The following is a 15,703-nucleotide window of genomic DNA, read 5'->3' on the forward strand; positions in this document are numbered from 1 at the left end:
TCTACTTCTAAGAAACTCACGCTAGCAGCTGTTCGTGTTTCAAATTCTGGAATATTCCATTCGTTTTCCCTGGTGAAGGAATTTCGGAAAACTACATTCAATAACTCTGCTTTAGCGGCACAGTCGTCGGTAACAGTACCATCGGCACTGCGCAGCGAAGGTATTGACTGCGTCTTGCCGCTTGTGTACTTTACATACAACCAGAATTTCTTCGGATTTTCTACCAAATTTCGAGACAATGTTTCATTGTGGAACCTATTAAAGGCATCTCGCATTGAAGTCCGTGCCAAATTTCGCGCGTCTGTAAATTTCAGCCAATCTTTGGGATTTTGCGTTCTTCTGAACTACACATGCTTTTTCCGTTTCCTCTGCAACAGCGTTCGGACCTGTTTTGTGTACCGTGGGGGATCAATTCCATCTCTTACCAATTTATGAGGTATGAATCTCTCAATTGCTGTTGCTACTATATCTTTGAATTTGAGCCACATCTCGTCTGCATTTGCATAGTCAGTTCGGAAGGAATGGAGATTGTCTCTTAGGAAGGCTTCTAGCGACACTTTATCCACTTTTTTAAATAAAATTATACATACAATGATGGCTCCACATGGAGAATGGCTTTAAATTGTAACATACAGCATTATCTTATACTGTTTCTCTTTGTATCAACATACAAGTTATGAAACTTCCTGGCAGATTAAAACTGTGTGCCCGACCGAGACTCGAACTCAGGACCTTTGCCTGAGAGTGAAAATCTCATTCTGGAAACATACAAGTTGTTGTTGTGGTCTTCAGTCCTGAGACTGGTTTGATGCAGCTCTCCATGCTACTCTATCCTGTGCAAGCTTCTTCATCTCCCAGTATCTACTGCAACCTACATCCTTCTGAATCTGCTTAGTGTATTCATCTATTGGTCTCCCTCTACGATTTTTACCCTCCACATTGCCCTCCAATGCTAAATTTGTAATCCCTTGATGCCTCAAAACATGTCCTACCAACCGATCCCTTCTTCTAGTCAAGTTGTGCCACAAACTTCTCTTCTCCCCAATCCTATTCAATACCTCCTCATTAGTTACGTGATCTACCCACCTTATCTTCAGCATTCTTCTATAGCACCACATTTCGAAAGCTTCTATTCTCTTCTTTTCCACACTATTTATTGTCCATGTTTCACTTCCATACATGGCTACACTCCATACAAATACTTTCAGAAACGACTTCCTGACACTTAAATCTATACTCGATGTTAGCAAATTCCTCTTCTTGAGAAACGCTTTCCTTGCCATTGCCAGTCTACATTTTATATCCTCTCTACTTCGACCATCATCGGTTATTTTACTCCCTAAATAGCAAAACTCCTTTACTACTTTAAGTGTCTCATTTCCTAATCTAATTCCCTCAGCATCACCCGACTTAATTTGACTACATTCCATTATCCTCATTTTGCTTTTGTTGATGTTCATTTTATATCCTCCTTTCAAGACACTGTCCATTCCGTTCAACTGCTCTTCCAAGTCCTTTGCTGTCTCTGACAGAATTACAATGTCATCGGCGAACCTCAAAGTTTTTACTTCTTCTCCATGAATTTTAATACCTACTCCAAATTTTTCTTTTGTTTCTTTTACTGCTTGCTCAATATACAGATTGAATAACATCGGGGAGAGGCTACTACCCTGTCTCACTCCTTTCCCAACCACTGCTTCCCTTTCATACCCCTCGACTCTTATAACTGCCATCTGGTTTCTGTACAAACTGTATATAGCCTTTCGCTCCCTGTATTTTACCCCTGCCACCTTCAGAATTTGAAAGAGAGTATTCCAGTTAACATTGTCAAAAGCTTTCTCTAAGTCTACAAATGCTAGAAACGTAGGTTTGCCTTTTCTTAATCTTTCTTCTAAAATAAGTCGTAAGGTCAGTATTGCCTCACGTGTTCCAACATTTCTACGGAATCCAAACTGATCTTCCCCGAGGTCGGCTTCTACCAGTTTTTCCATTAGTCTGTAAAGAATTCGCATTAGTATTTTGCAGCTGTGACTTATTAAACTGATAGTTCGGTAATTTTCACATCTGTCAACACCTGCTTTCTTTGGGATTGGAATTATTATATTCTTCTTGAAGTCTGAGGGTATTTCGCCTGTCTCATACATCGTGCTCACCAGATGGTAGAGTTTTGTCATGACTGGCTCTCCCGAGGCCATCAGTAGTTCAAATGGAATGTTGTCTACTCCCGGGGCCTTGTTTCGACTCAGGTCTTTCAGTGCTCTGTCAAACTCTTCACGCAGTATCTTATCTCCCATTTCATCTTCATCTACATCCTCTTCCATTTCCATAATATTGTCCTCAAGTACATCGCCCTTGTATAAACCCTCTATATACTCCTTCCACCTTTCTGCCTTCCCTTCTTTGCTTAGAACTGGGTTGCCATCTGAGCTCTTGATATTCATACAAGTGGTTCTCTTCTCTCCAAAGGTGTCTCTTTAATTTTCCTGTAGGCAGTATCTATCTTACCCCTAGTGAGACAAGCCTCTACATCCTTACATTTGTCCTCTAGCCATCCCTGCTTAGCCATTTTGCACTTCCTGTCGATCTCAGTTTTGAGACGTTTGTATTCCTTTTTGCCTGCTTCATTTACTGCATTTTTATATTTTCTCCTTTCATCAATTAAATTCACTATTTCTTCTGTTACCCAAGGATTTCTATTAGCCCTCGTCTTTTTACCTACTTGATCCTCTGCTGCCTTCACTACTTCATCCCTCAGAGCTACCCATTCTTCTTCTACTGTATTTCTTTCCCCCATTCCTGTCAATTGTTCCCTTATGCTCTCCCTGAAACTCTCTACAACCTCTGGTTCTTTCAGTTTATCCAGGTCCCATCTCCTTAAATTCCCACCTTTTTGCAGTTTCTTCAGTTTCAATCTGCAGTTCATAACCAATAGATTGTGGTCAGAATCCACATCTGCCCCAGGAAATGTCTTACAATTTAAAACCTGGTTCCTAAATCTCTGTCTTACCATTATATAATCTATCTGATACCTTTTAGTATCTCCAGGATTCTTCCAGGTATACAACCTTCTTTTATGATTCTTGAACCAAGTGTTGGCTATGATTAAGTTATGCTCTGTGCAAAATTCTACAAGGCGGCTTCCTCTTTCATTCCTTCCCCCCAATCCATATTCATCTACTATGTTTCCTTCTCTCCCTTTTCCTACTGACGAATTCTAGTCACCCATGACTATTAAATTTTCGTCTCCTTTCACTACCTGAATAATTTCTTTTATCTCGTTGTACATTTCATCTATTTCTTCATCATCTGCAGAGGTAGTTGGCATATAAACTTGTACTACTGTAGTAGGCATGGGCTTTGTGTCTATCTTGGCCACAATAATGCGTTCACTATGCTGTTTGTAGTAGCTAACCCGCACTCCTCTTTTTTTATTCATTATTAAACCTACTCCTGCATTGCCCCTATTTGATTTTGTATCCTTGTGCAGCATGATGATGGCATTTATAGAAGAAACATTCAACTGACCAACTCACAGGAGACTGATGCCTTGAACAGACAGGCAGTTAAATGTCGTATGACCTGACTCTTCTGCCTACAAATTAATGATCTGATTTCAAACACAGACACTAATAAAAAGTCATATTTGCCAATGACACTACAGTTATTTAAAAATGGGAAAGTAAGGAACAATTGCAGCAATGAGGAAACACTGTCACATGATAACTTAACCACTGGGCACAGATCTGCGATCGCCAGATCGTGATCTCACAACGCAGGTCAATAGGAGACACTGCAGACACAGTCAGTCAAGATGTGAACTTACAGCACTGGCCATAGTACAGTGCTGCTAGGATGCAAGTGCACCTGCCCGCATAGAAACATAAATCGAGGACCCTAATGATTTTAGGGGTCAGCAGAGTGACGGGTTGTAAAATGATTCCAGTGGTTGCCAATAGTTATGGATTGTGCAGTGAACTCAGTGACTAACTGAGTGACAGATGGTGAAGTGAATTTAGTGGTCACATGAGCGACATATTGTGAAGTGACCTATTTCATGACAGTGTAATCATTGCAGTGTCTTGCGTCTTGTATCTATGTTGTTGTTGTTGTTGTTGTTGTTGTTGTGTTCAGTCCTGAGACTGGTTTGATGCAGCTCTCCATGCTACCCTACCCTGTGGAAACTTCTTCATCTCCCAGTACTTACTGCAACCTACATCCTTCTGAATCTGCTTAGTGTATCCATCTCTTGGCCTCCCTTTATGATTTTCGCACTCCATGCTGCCCTCCACTCAAATTTGTGCTCCCTTGATGCCTCAGAATATGTCTTACTTACCGGTCCCTTCTTTTTGTCAAGTTGTGCCACAAACTCCTCCCCAACTCTATTCAATAATTCATCATTAGTTATGTGATCTACCCATCTAATCTTCAGCATTCTTCTGTAGCACCACATTTTGAAAGCTTCTATTCTCTTCTTGTCCAAACTATTTGTCATCTATGTTTCACTTCCATACATGGCTACACTCCATACAAATACTTTCAGAAACGGCTTCCTGACACTTAAATCAATACTCAATGTTAACAAATTTCTCTTCTTCAGAAACGCTTTCCTTGCCATTGCCCGTCTACATTTTATATCTTCTCTACTTCAACCATCATCAGTTATTTTGCTCCCCAAATAGCAAAACTCCTTTACTACTTTAAGTGTCTCATTTCCTGATCTAATTCCCTCAACATCACCCGACTTAATTCGACTACATTCCATTATCCTCGTTTTGCTTTTGTTGATGTTCATCTTATATCCTAATTTCAAGACACTGTCCATTCCGTTCAACAGCTCTTCCAAGTCCTTTGCTGTCTCTGATAGAATTACAATGTCATTGGCGAACCTCAAAGTTTTTATTTCGTCTCCTTGGATTTTAATACCTACTCTGAATTTTTCTTTTGTTTCCTTTACTGCTTGCTCAGTATACAGATTGAATAACCTTGGGGAAAGGCTACAACCCTGTCTTACTCCCTTCCCAACCACTGCTTCTCTTTCATGCCCCTCGACTCTTATAGCTTACAGTAAAGCTGCATGCCCTCGGGAAAAATTACGGCTGTAGTTTCCCCTTGCTTTCAGCCGTTCGCAGTACCAGCACTGCAAGGCCGTTTTGGTTAGTGTTACAAGGCCATATCAGTCAATCATCCAGACTGTTGCCCCTGCAACTACTGAAAAGGCTACTGCCCCTCTTCAGGAACCACATGTTTGTTTGGCCTCTCAACAGATACCCCTCCGTTGTGGTTGCACCTACGGTACGGCCATCTGTATCACTGAGGCACGCAAGCTTCCCCACCAACGGCAAGGTCCATGGTTCATGGGGGAAGCTTGTATCTAAGTGTTGTCAAAAATATAACTTACTGAGCAACTGTATATTTTGTGTGCCACAACATGCCTTTCCTACTCCCATGTGAACTATCCCAAAGTAGTGACTCTGGCTGACACAGACCAATTGTGCTGTGTTTGTGATACATTATGATTAACTCCGATGAGGCTGTTTTCTGCCAATTGTGCTGTGTCTGGTGACACTGTTGCTTCATCATCATCTCTGGTGAGCTGCATCCTACAGTTTCCTGGGTCACTGTATGATTACCACCTTTCTGGTCTACACATCCAACCCTCTGGACTGTGCAGGTCAATGCCAGTTTCCATTGAAGTGGCTTAAGATCACAGTATACAAAGTATGTACATGTTTTCAGGCAGCTTGGCCAGCTATGTTGCTGAGGTCACCAACACCATTGCTGCACCATCACTCTCTGAGCCATACCAGCACCTCAATAGGGAGCTCACACATCATCTCTCTATGTACCTAGCTGAGAGCATATGTGAGCTGCTTATGAGTGGTGACACTGGTAACGGAACTCTATCACAACTTCAGCACCACCTCTGCAGCACAGTTGACATCAGCACAGTTCCAAATGAGCTGCTCCATGTACCTAAAGTGGTATCCAGTCCCACACCATTATGACTTTAACTATACACTCAGTGGTGCTTCAGCTCCCATTGTCCTCAGCTGTACCAAGGCATTCACACAGATACTAGTGACTGCAGCTCATCTCGTGTCCTAGTGGCTAGCGTTTGCTGCCTCTGGATCATGCTGGTTGATGCCAACCAGTGTGCCTTTAGTGCAGTCTTGCAGCAAGATGTCAGTTGTTCCTGGCAGCCATGGCCTTCTTTTCAAGGAATCTCACACATACACAGCACCAATGGAGTGCCTATGACAGAGAGCTGTGTGGCAATTGCCATCTGCAGTCACAAGACCATGAACTTGAAGCACAGGCTAACAGGTGGCACAGCCAGCACAATCAGTCAAGCTGTGAGCTTAAAACACCAGCCACAGTGCAGTGCTGCTAGTGCGCGGACATGTCAGCTGATATAAAAACATAAATACAGGACCCTAATGATTTCAGGGGTTGCCTGAGTGACGGGTTATGAAGTGATTTCAGTGGTTGCCTGACAATAGATTGTGAAGGGAAGTCAGAGGTCACCAGGGCAATAGATTGTGGATTGAACTCAGTGGTCACCCAAGTGATGGATTGTGAAGTGACTTTCATGACAGTGTGATTATTTCAATGAATTGTACCTAAGTGCTGTCAACAACTGTTGTCTTAGTGAGCAACTGCATCTTTAGTTTGCCAGAACATGACTGTCTTCTATGTCAATTATCCCAACAACTAATAATAAGCAGTAAAAAAAATGATCTCGATGAAATTTCAGATTTCTGAGAACACCAGCCCATATATTTATGCCATTTCTTTATCAATGGTGACTCATTCAGTAACAGTACAGAAACTAAACCTTTAGGCTTACAGGTACCAAATAACTGCAATTGGAACAAGCATATAGACTATTTGGTTGCAAAATAGTAAGCAAAACCTGCCATCTGTTCTGCACACTGAACTTCTGTTGCTGTGCCAAAACAGTAAAAAGTGCTTATTGTGGCTACTTTCATTCATTTCTTAAGTGTGGCATTACATTTTGGGGAAACTTAAATGTGGCTATCAGCACTACCAGAATCCAAAAAAAGGCCATTAGAATAATGAAGAGATTCAAAATTTAGGAGACATGTAAACTATTTTTTAATATCTTGCGTATCTGTCCTTTCCATGTACCTACATTAAGGCAAGTATAATGTTCTTTACAATACATGTAATAGATAAGGATAACAGAATAGAAAAAAACTGAATTATTCCTTATCATATTACAAAAAACTATAAAAACTTATGCTTGCTCCACATCAATACTTCCTGGGGCCAGAAGGGTACTTTCTACATGGAAAGTAAATGTTATAGGTCTTCGTGAACACACAAGAGCAATAACTGAGAAATAACTTTTGGAAAATCCCTATTGCCGTATTTAGTGTTTTACTGCAATTTCAATGTGAAACATCAAACAATGGAAAGTCCAGGATGGAATAAAACAAGATGAAAGCTGCAGAAGCCAGCCACTGTGAGTGAGGTGTTCTAGGCGCTTCAGTCCGGAACTATGCTGCTGCTATGGTCGCAGGTTCGAATCCTGCCTCTGGCATGGATGTGTGTGATGTCCTTAGGTTAGTTAGGTTTAAGTAGTTCTATGTTTAGGGAACTGATGACCTCAGATGTTAAGTCCCATAGTGCTAGGGCCATTTGAACCATTTTTTTAAAAGCTGCAGACAGGCACAACAAAAAGACTGCTAAACAAGTAGGCTTTTGGCCAAAATGTCTTCTTCTTAAATAGACAAAGAAACACACACAGACATGCATATTCACACAAACACAACTCACACATTCATGGTCTAACCACCAAGGCCAGACTGCAAGCAACAATGCGTGATGGGAGAAGCAATCTGGGTGGTGGGCATAAGGAGGAGGCCTGGGTGGGGAGGGGCAGAGATAGTAGGGTAGGAATGGGGGACTGTGAAGTGCTGCTTGTGGAAGCTTACTGGGATGTAGACGGGAGAGGTTAGGGCAGCTACAGGCTGGGAGATGAATCTTTGGTACTGACAGCTCAGTAGTGTTGTTCCATTGTCTAGCAACTGCAGGTAGCCAGCCAACAACAGACTGCACTCAAGCAGATAGCAGGAGCCACACTGCTGCTCTAAAAACCTGACGCATGCGAAAAAAGCATATCAGAGAGTGTCTCATGTGAAACCAGTACCGTCATTTTGTTGTTTGTGTTAATAGTTCAGTACATAGTTTATTTTTGTTGTTTTTGTTAGTGTTTATTTGCTTCTGTTTCCTTTTAAACAATGTCCAGTTCAACAACTAGTGCCAGCCCAACATGTGAAGTGAAACAGAGGAAGAAAAGTGTGCTACACAGCCAAGTGATCCCTTATTTCCTGCTGCTCAGGTTGTTAAAAGGACTACAGCAGCATTGAAAATAAGCAAGAATACTGCTGTAAAAACAGGGAAGAACAGTACAGTATAGACTGGAGTGAGAGTGGCACAACAAGGCTGCACACACAAAGAAAGAAGCGGCCAAGGAAGAATCAAGTGATAGCTTTGGATGATTTCCAGGAAGACCTATTCATCATCATATACATGGCTATTACAAGAGGAAGCAACATCCCTCTCTATCTAAATTACTTGTGACTCTTAACAAAGGGAATCGTCTTGAGTGAATTAATTTTCCATACAGTGCTGAAAGACATAGCCTTCAGGTAGTCAGTGTTTAATGAATGCAAAATATTTGTGGAAAGGACAGACATATTCACATGGCAGCACATTTCTATGCAGAATCATGGGGGGGAGATTCGAAAATATAGTGTGGCTAGATGAAACATGCATTAATCACGGCCATTCATTAAGCAGAGACTGGAGTGATGGAATGCCGGAGCGACCATGGCAGTGCCTGTTGGAAAAGGAGGGTGAATTACTGTTTTACACAGAGGTACGTCGGCCGGTTTTGTGCCAAACTGCTTGTTAATGTTTGGTTCAAGAAAGAAGGTGATTATCATGAAGAGCAGAACAATGTGGTTTTTGAAAAGCAGTTCAAAACATTGCTTATGACAAATCTGACAGGTCCATCAGTGACTGTCATGTACAATGCCCTTTATCATTCTGCTGTTCATGATAGGGACCAACTTTGGCAATGAAACAAGAAGTTATTATTTAGTGGCTGAAAAAACGAAAAGAGGAGTTAAGAGAAGATATAAAGCAGGCCGAATTACTCAAAATTGTGGCACAAAAGAAACCACAATTTCCAACATATGTCATTCATGAGATTGCCGAAAGGCACGGGCATGAAACTGTTCAGCTTCCTCCATACCATTATCACTTCAATGCCATTGAAGGGCTCCTGATGCAAATAAAAAATTATGCTGCTGCAAACAATGAAAATTTCATGGTCTCTTAAGTTGAAAATCTTCTTGTAGCAGCTATCAATCACGTGACAAGCAAGAAATGGACAAAAATTGTGAACAGTACTACAAGTGTCCTCACAGAGGCAGCCGAAAGTGGAGGTGTTGTGTAAGAATGCATAGAAAACTGGGAGGGACCTGTGATGGTTCAAGCAGTGCTGAAGAAGATGATTTTAAATCAGATTCTGATAGTAATGAGAGTGGTGTTTTTCCATTAGCATAACTACAATACACTCACGAATGAAAGGAGTGAGCATGACATTGACCTATCATCATATTGTGTGAACCATCATCAGATTATAACTTTTAATATGCTGATAAATTATTGTGTCACTCATTGTAGAACTAATTAGTTTTGCCAATTTTCAACAATGGAAACACCAATTGTGTATGTTCAATGATTTGAGAAAATAGTTTTCATTTATACTGCAAAGTTTGACAAATAACTTTATGATATTTCAGCATATTAGATACTAAATAGCTCTTTTCAGTGTTTCAAGATTATATATTACAAGTAGCAACTGTAAATAATTCCACACAAGTTATCGATGCTTTTGTTCGGCTGCTAGAGAACACTTAGAAGTAGAGACCAGGCACCATGTTTGGCAACACTGCAATTTGCCTGCCTGAACTGTCAATACCAATTGCTCGTCTCACAGACTATATGTGTAGATGGAGGGTTACATGGAGGTGAGGCAGGAGGGAGGGGGAAGTGAAAAAAGGAGAACAGTAAAAAGAATGTGGTATGTTGATGGAACAGAAGGCTGTGTGGTGCTAGGCCAGTGTCATTCAACATCTCCACTATATGGCGAATAGCAACCTATCCTTTTCATAATGTCGTTACTCATCCTTGATTTTCCATTGCTTAACAATATGGAAAGGATAGATTGTGACTCACCACATGGAGGAGGTGTCCTCTATGTAGTGAGTAGCAATTTATCCCTTCTCTATCACTGTCTAATGAGTCTTACATATTAGCAACTACAATTGAATACATCTACTCATTTCTGTCAGTCACTGCGTTATACAGCTGTAAGACTCCTAAATGTAGATTGTGTATGAGGTGTGGCTGTAAGGTAATAGGACTACTGCTGTAGAACATTTAATTTCAAAAACATATATATTTCATTATTTTCACCCTCAACACACTCCCTCCTTTATCCCTACAATAATGCTCCATGTGAATTTTCCATTGATGAAAACAGTACTGGAAGTTTTCCCCCATGAGCTCCTTGATGACATGTACTGCTTTTTCTTTCATTGCTTCAATGTACTGAAATCTTGTTCCTTTTATTGGAGATTTGGCCTTAGGGAATAGATACAAGTCACATGGTGCTAGGTCAGGTGAATGAGATGCGTGGTTTAACACTGGAATGCTGTACTTCACTGGAAACCTCTTAAAAAGTGTGGTAGGGGCTGGTGCATTGTCTTGAAGCTGAACCCATGACTTATGGTTCCAGAGTTTGGATATATATATGTATATATATATATATATATATATACATATAATAGAGGGAAACATTCCAAGTGGGAAAAATATATCTAAAAAGAAAGATGATGAGACTTACCAAACAAAAGCGCTGGCAGGTCGATAGACACACAAACAAATACAAACATACACACAAAATTCTAGCTTTCGCAACCAATGGTTGCCTCGTCAGGAAAGAAGGAAGGAGAGGGAAAGACAAAAGGATTTGGGTTTTAAGGGAGAGGGTAAGGAGTCATTCCAATCCCGGGAGCGGAAAGACTTACCTTAGGGGGAAAAAAGGACAGGTATACACTCGCACACACACACATATCCATCCGCACATACACAGACACAAGCAGACATTTGTAAAGGCAAAGAGTTTGGGCAGAGATGTCAGTCGAGGTGGAAGTAAGAGGCAAAGATGTTGTTGAAAGACAGGTGAGGTATGAGTGGCGGCAACTTGAAATTAGTGGAGGTTGAGGCCTGGCGGATAACGAGAAGAGACGATATACTGAAGGGCAAGTTCCCATCTCCGGAGTTCTGACAGGTTGGTGTTAGTGGGAAGTATCCAGATCACCCGGACGGTGTAACACTGTGCCAAGATGTGCTGGCCGTGCACCAAGGCATGTTTAGCCACAGGGTGATCCTCATTACCAACAAACACTGTCTGCCTGTGTCCATTCATACGAATGGACAGTTTGTTGCTGGTCATTCCCACATAGAACTCTTCACAGTGTAGGCAGGTCAGTTGGTAAATCACGTGGGTGCTTTCACACGTGGCTCTGCCTTTGATCGTGTACACCTTCCGGGTTACAGGACTGTGGAATGTTTCCCTCTATATATATATATATATATATATATATATATATATATATATATATATATATATATATATATATATATATATATATATATATATACCTAAAAACAAAGGTGATGTGACTTACCAAATGAAAGTGCTGGCAGGTCGACAGACACACAAAGGAACACAAACATACACACAAAATTCAAGCTTTCGCAACAAACTGTTGCCTCATCAGGAAAGAGGGAAGGAGAGGTAAAGACGAAAGGATGTGGGTTTTAAAGGAGAGGGTAAGGAGTCATTCCAGTCCCGGGAGCGGAAAGACTTACCTTAGGGGGAAAAAGGGACGGGTATACACTCGCACACACACACACATATCCATCCACACATATACAGACACAAGCAGACATATTTATGTTTGTGTTCGTTTGTGTGTCTGTCGACCTGCCAGCACTTTCATTTGGTAAGTCACATCATTTTTGTTTTTAGGTATATATATATATATATATATATATATATATATATATATATATATATATTTTTTTTTTTTTTTTTTCCCACAGAGTTGAGTGTGAACCTCAACGTAGTAATGTCAATTAGTAATTTGTTCTTCAGAAACCCAGTGACAATATGCAATTCCATGAATATTGAAAAAACCAATCACCAGCACTTTGAATCTCGATTTGCTCATTCCAGGCTTTTTTTTGCTCGTAGCGAGCTCAGCCCTTCCATTGTATGGATGACCATTTAGTGTTAGACCATAAGTGAAAAACCAAGATACGTCACTATTTCCAAGAAATTAGGATCAGTTTCAATGGTATTCAAACTGTCAGTAGAAACATTTTCATGAGTTGCTTTTTGTTTGATCATAAAAATTTTCAGCCCCAGTTATGCATGCACTTTTCTCGTATTAAATTGATTATGTAAAATTTGTCTAATCCATTGCCATTCAACCACTCAAAAACTCATGTATGTGATAAACAGTCTTTGTCATACACTTCTTTTAGCAAAAGATAGGTTTCAGTGGCTATTTTTCCAAGTGTCATGTATCAGCAAAACTTCATGACAATTCGTTGCTCTATTATTACACTTATCACCTTTCTGGCAAAATAAAATAAGAGCTTTTACAAAAATAAAGGCCACAGCTATGCTGATTTGATTACAGACACTAGAGATGCTGCATTTGACTGCAAAAGTTTCACACTTCACAGATATTGTTCATGTATCTTTGGTGTATGCATACTTCCTCTGTCACAGCGTCAGTCCTCATTTTATAGCCACATCTCATATGTTTCGCTTTATGAATTAGTACTGTTATTTAAATTGTACACATTGACATGTGTGTTTTCAGATTAGTATGTCATAATAAAACCTTGTCTTTCAAGGAAATGCTCTTACAACATTGTGCATTTGGCCACAAAAGATTCTGGCTTTAAGCCCAGGTCTGACCAAGTTTCAATCTGCCAGGAATTTTCAAGCAGTGCACACACAATTGCAGGCTAAAATTTCATTCTGGTAACAATTCCCTCTGAAGATGTTCACACTGAGGAAAGATATTGTGATTCCCATAATTGCAGCTGCTTGTGCTTCCAATAAGAGCATCAGTGAAGAAAGTGCACAATAGATTTGTTATACTGAAGATTTATGACCACTGTTTTACAATGAATTCACTGTAATATTTGGGGTGCAACTCTCAAGTATAATGATAACTAAAACAATGACATCTTATCATATCAAACACAATTAAAAGTGTTGTAATATTTTACTGTTATTATGTCTGAATTATTTTAAATCACTTTGTCTACAGGTTGTATAATTCAAGGAAACTATCAGGTCAATGAATAAAATAATAGCAAGAATCAGTAGCATATGAGAACTAAACTACTAATCTTGGTGCATGTCTACAAGTAATAACATAAAATAAAATGCAACTTACTGACAATAAGGCAATTCTGGGTCCATCATTTATCCACTGCAGACTTGAATCTACCACCCAGCAATCTGTATCATCTACTACAGCCCTAGATATTGCCCAAGCTAAAACGGGTAAGCAAACTGCAACTGCAAAAAATAAGAGTTAATCAGATATCTTATAGTTCAGGATAGTGAGAAAATGGTAGAGAAACATAAGATCCATAAAGTCCCTCACAACCAAATATTAGTTTCGTATTCACATTGTTGGCTGTATGATAGTTTGTGGGTGAGTACACAGAAGACAATTTATTGGTTCGAATGGCTCTGAGCACTATGGGACTCAACTGCTGTGGTCATCAGTCCCCTAGAACTTAGAACTACTTAAACCTAACTAACCTAAGGACATCACACACACCCATGCCCGAAGCAGGATTCGAACCTGCGACCGTAGCAGCAGCGCAGCTCCGGACTGGAGTGCCTAGAACCGCACAGCCACCGCGGCCGGCAACAATTTATTACACATCATTTTCTGATGAGATATAGTAACCAGCAAATTATAAAAGCAAAATGGTGAAGCCAACCTATGAGTCACAATTTTGTTGATGAGAAGTGGCATTTTTAAACATAAGGCATTTCAGTTTAAGCTTCATATAATCACTTCTCTCTGTATACTTTCTGTGGCACCACTTAGTTAATTATAAGAAAATAAAACAAAAATTCAGAATAGGAAATAAAGCACAAGAGAAGATGGCATTACTGTTATGGAATGCAATTGCAGAAACTTCTAGACAGATCTTCACTGAGATTCCTGCATGAATAATGCTAAATTTTAAATGGATAATTAATGTACGAAGTGAAGGAATACTAAAAAGAGTAGATGAGGAAAGAAATCTAGGAAAAATTCTTACAAGAAGAGGAGACAGGTTAGTGTGACATCAACTGTGGCATCAAGGAACAGTTAACCTGGCACTAGAAGCAGCACTCACAACAATAAATAGTATGGGTAAACAAAGATTAGTGTTTGAAAAACAAATTATACAGTAGGTTGCTGGAGTAGGGGCATAAAGAGGAAAGGTTTAGCACAAGATATGAAAAACATGGAGAACAGCTCAAACCAGTTGCAAGACTGATGACAAAAAAAAAGCATATGCAAGTGAAAGATGTTTCTGCCTAATGCGAGTTAAAATTGTGCAATAAAAATTTCAGTCAGGACAGGTGCTATATCTGGTGGTGCATAGAAGTATATGCACAATGCAAAGAGAAAGAAACATGCTGAGTTGTACTCTTCCTTATGTACTGGTATCAATAACAGCACCCTGCAGTGAAAAATATGACAATCTTTGATGGCACTTATGACATATGCAAATTCATTGACTTCAGCAGAAATAAATGTTCTGCAGGTCCCTTCTTGATGTAAATATCTTGTTTTGAATCTTCTTTGACAGCTTATATGTCAACTTTGATACATATTTATTCAAGCAGCTATTAATACAACCACATAAGACCGAGTGTATCCCATTCCAGGTCATTTCATGGCAGAAAAATCTGAGGTGGTTGCTTGGTAGCAAACCTGTTACCTTCACAGGGCACATATCTCTATGAACTCTCTACATGATGTTGAGGTACTTTCATATCCAGCAATATCCCCAAATCTGTCCTCAGTAGAATATGTGGGATCAGCTCAGATGACAGCTCCGTCCTAATGCCAGTATTTAGGATATCACTGGGCCATCTTGCTCCAGGAGAGGATACAACAGTTTTATAATGATCTTTCCCAACCAAATCAGTGCACACATGCACATCAGAAGGGATGCAACTTCATACTGATAAGTGAGCTCTTTCTGCCAAGTTCTTTGGAATTTGACTCAATTTTGCAGTCACTAAAATAACTTCACATACCTTCTCAACCCATGAAGTTTCACTTAATTTCCTCCTCACCTTCTGGGAGCTTCACCATTCTTGTCTGGCACTATATGTCTACTACAAGGATAGTTGTCTCTGAGGAGCTACATTTTCAGTATGCAGCTGGCCACCCTTTTTTTGTTTCAGATAAAGCTGAACTCATGTAAAGAAATTCCATAACACTATACTGTTGAATTTCTCTCTGAGCATTTTATCATCTACTCCATCAGAGGTACCAACAGG

The 15,703-nt window shown here is 40.0% G+C and overlaps 1 protein-coding gene across 1 annotated transcript in view; it reads right to left on the bottom strand.

Annotated features, from left to right (window-relative positions):
- LOC126162997 (calcitonin gene-related peptide type 1 receptor-like) overlaps positions 1 to 15,703 on the bottom strand; it is a 260,219-nt gene that overhangs the window by 35,271 nt on the left and 209,245 nt on the right. Inside the window, exon 8 of the mRNA XM_049919860.1 lies at positions 13,581 to 13,705. Within this exon, the coding sequence (XP_049775817.1) occupies positions 13,581 to 13,705 (125 nt within the window). The remainder of the gene's footprint in view (positions 1 to 13,580; positions 13,706 to 15,703) is intronic.

The sequence above is a fragment of the Schistocerca cancellata genome, chromosome 1 (genome assembly GCF_023864275.1).
Source record: "Schistocerca cancellata isolate TAMUIC-IGC-003103 chromosome 1, iqSchCanc2.1, whole genome shotgun sequence".
Classification (NCBI taxonomy): Eukaryota; Metazoa; Arthropoda; class Insecta; order Orthoptera; family Acrididae; genus Schistocerca; species Schistocerca cancellata.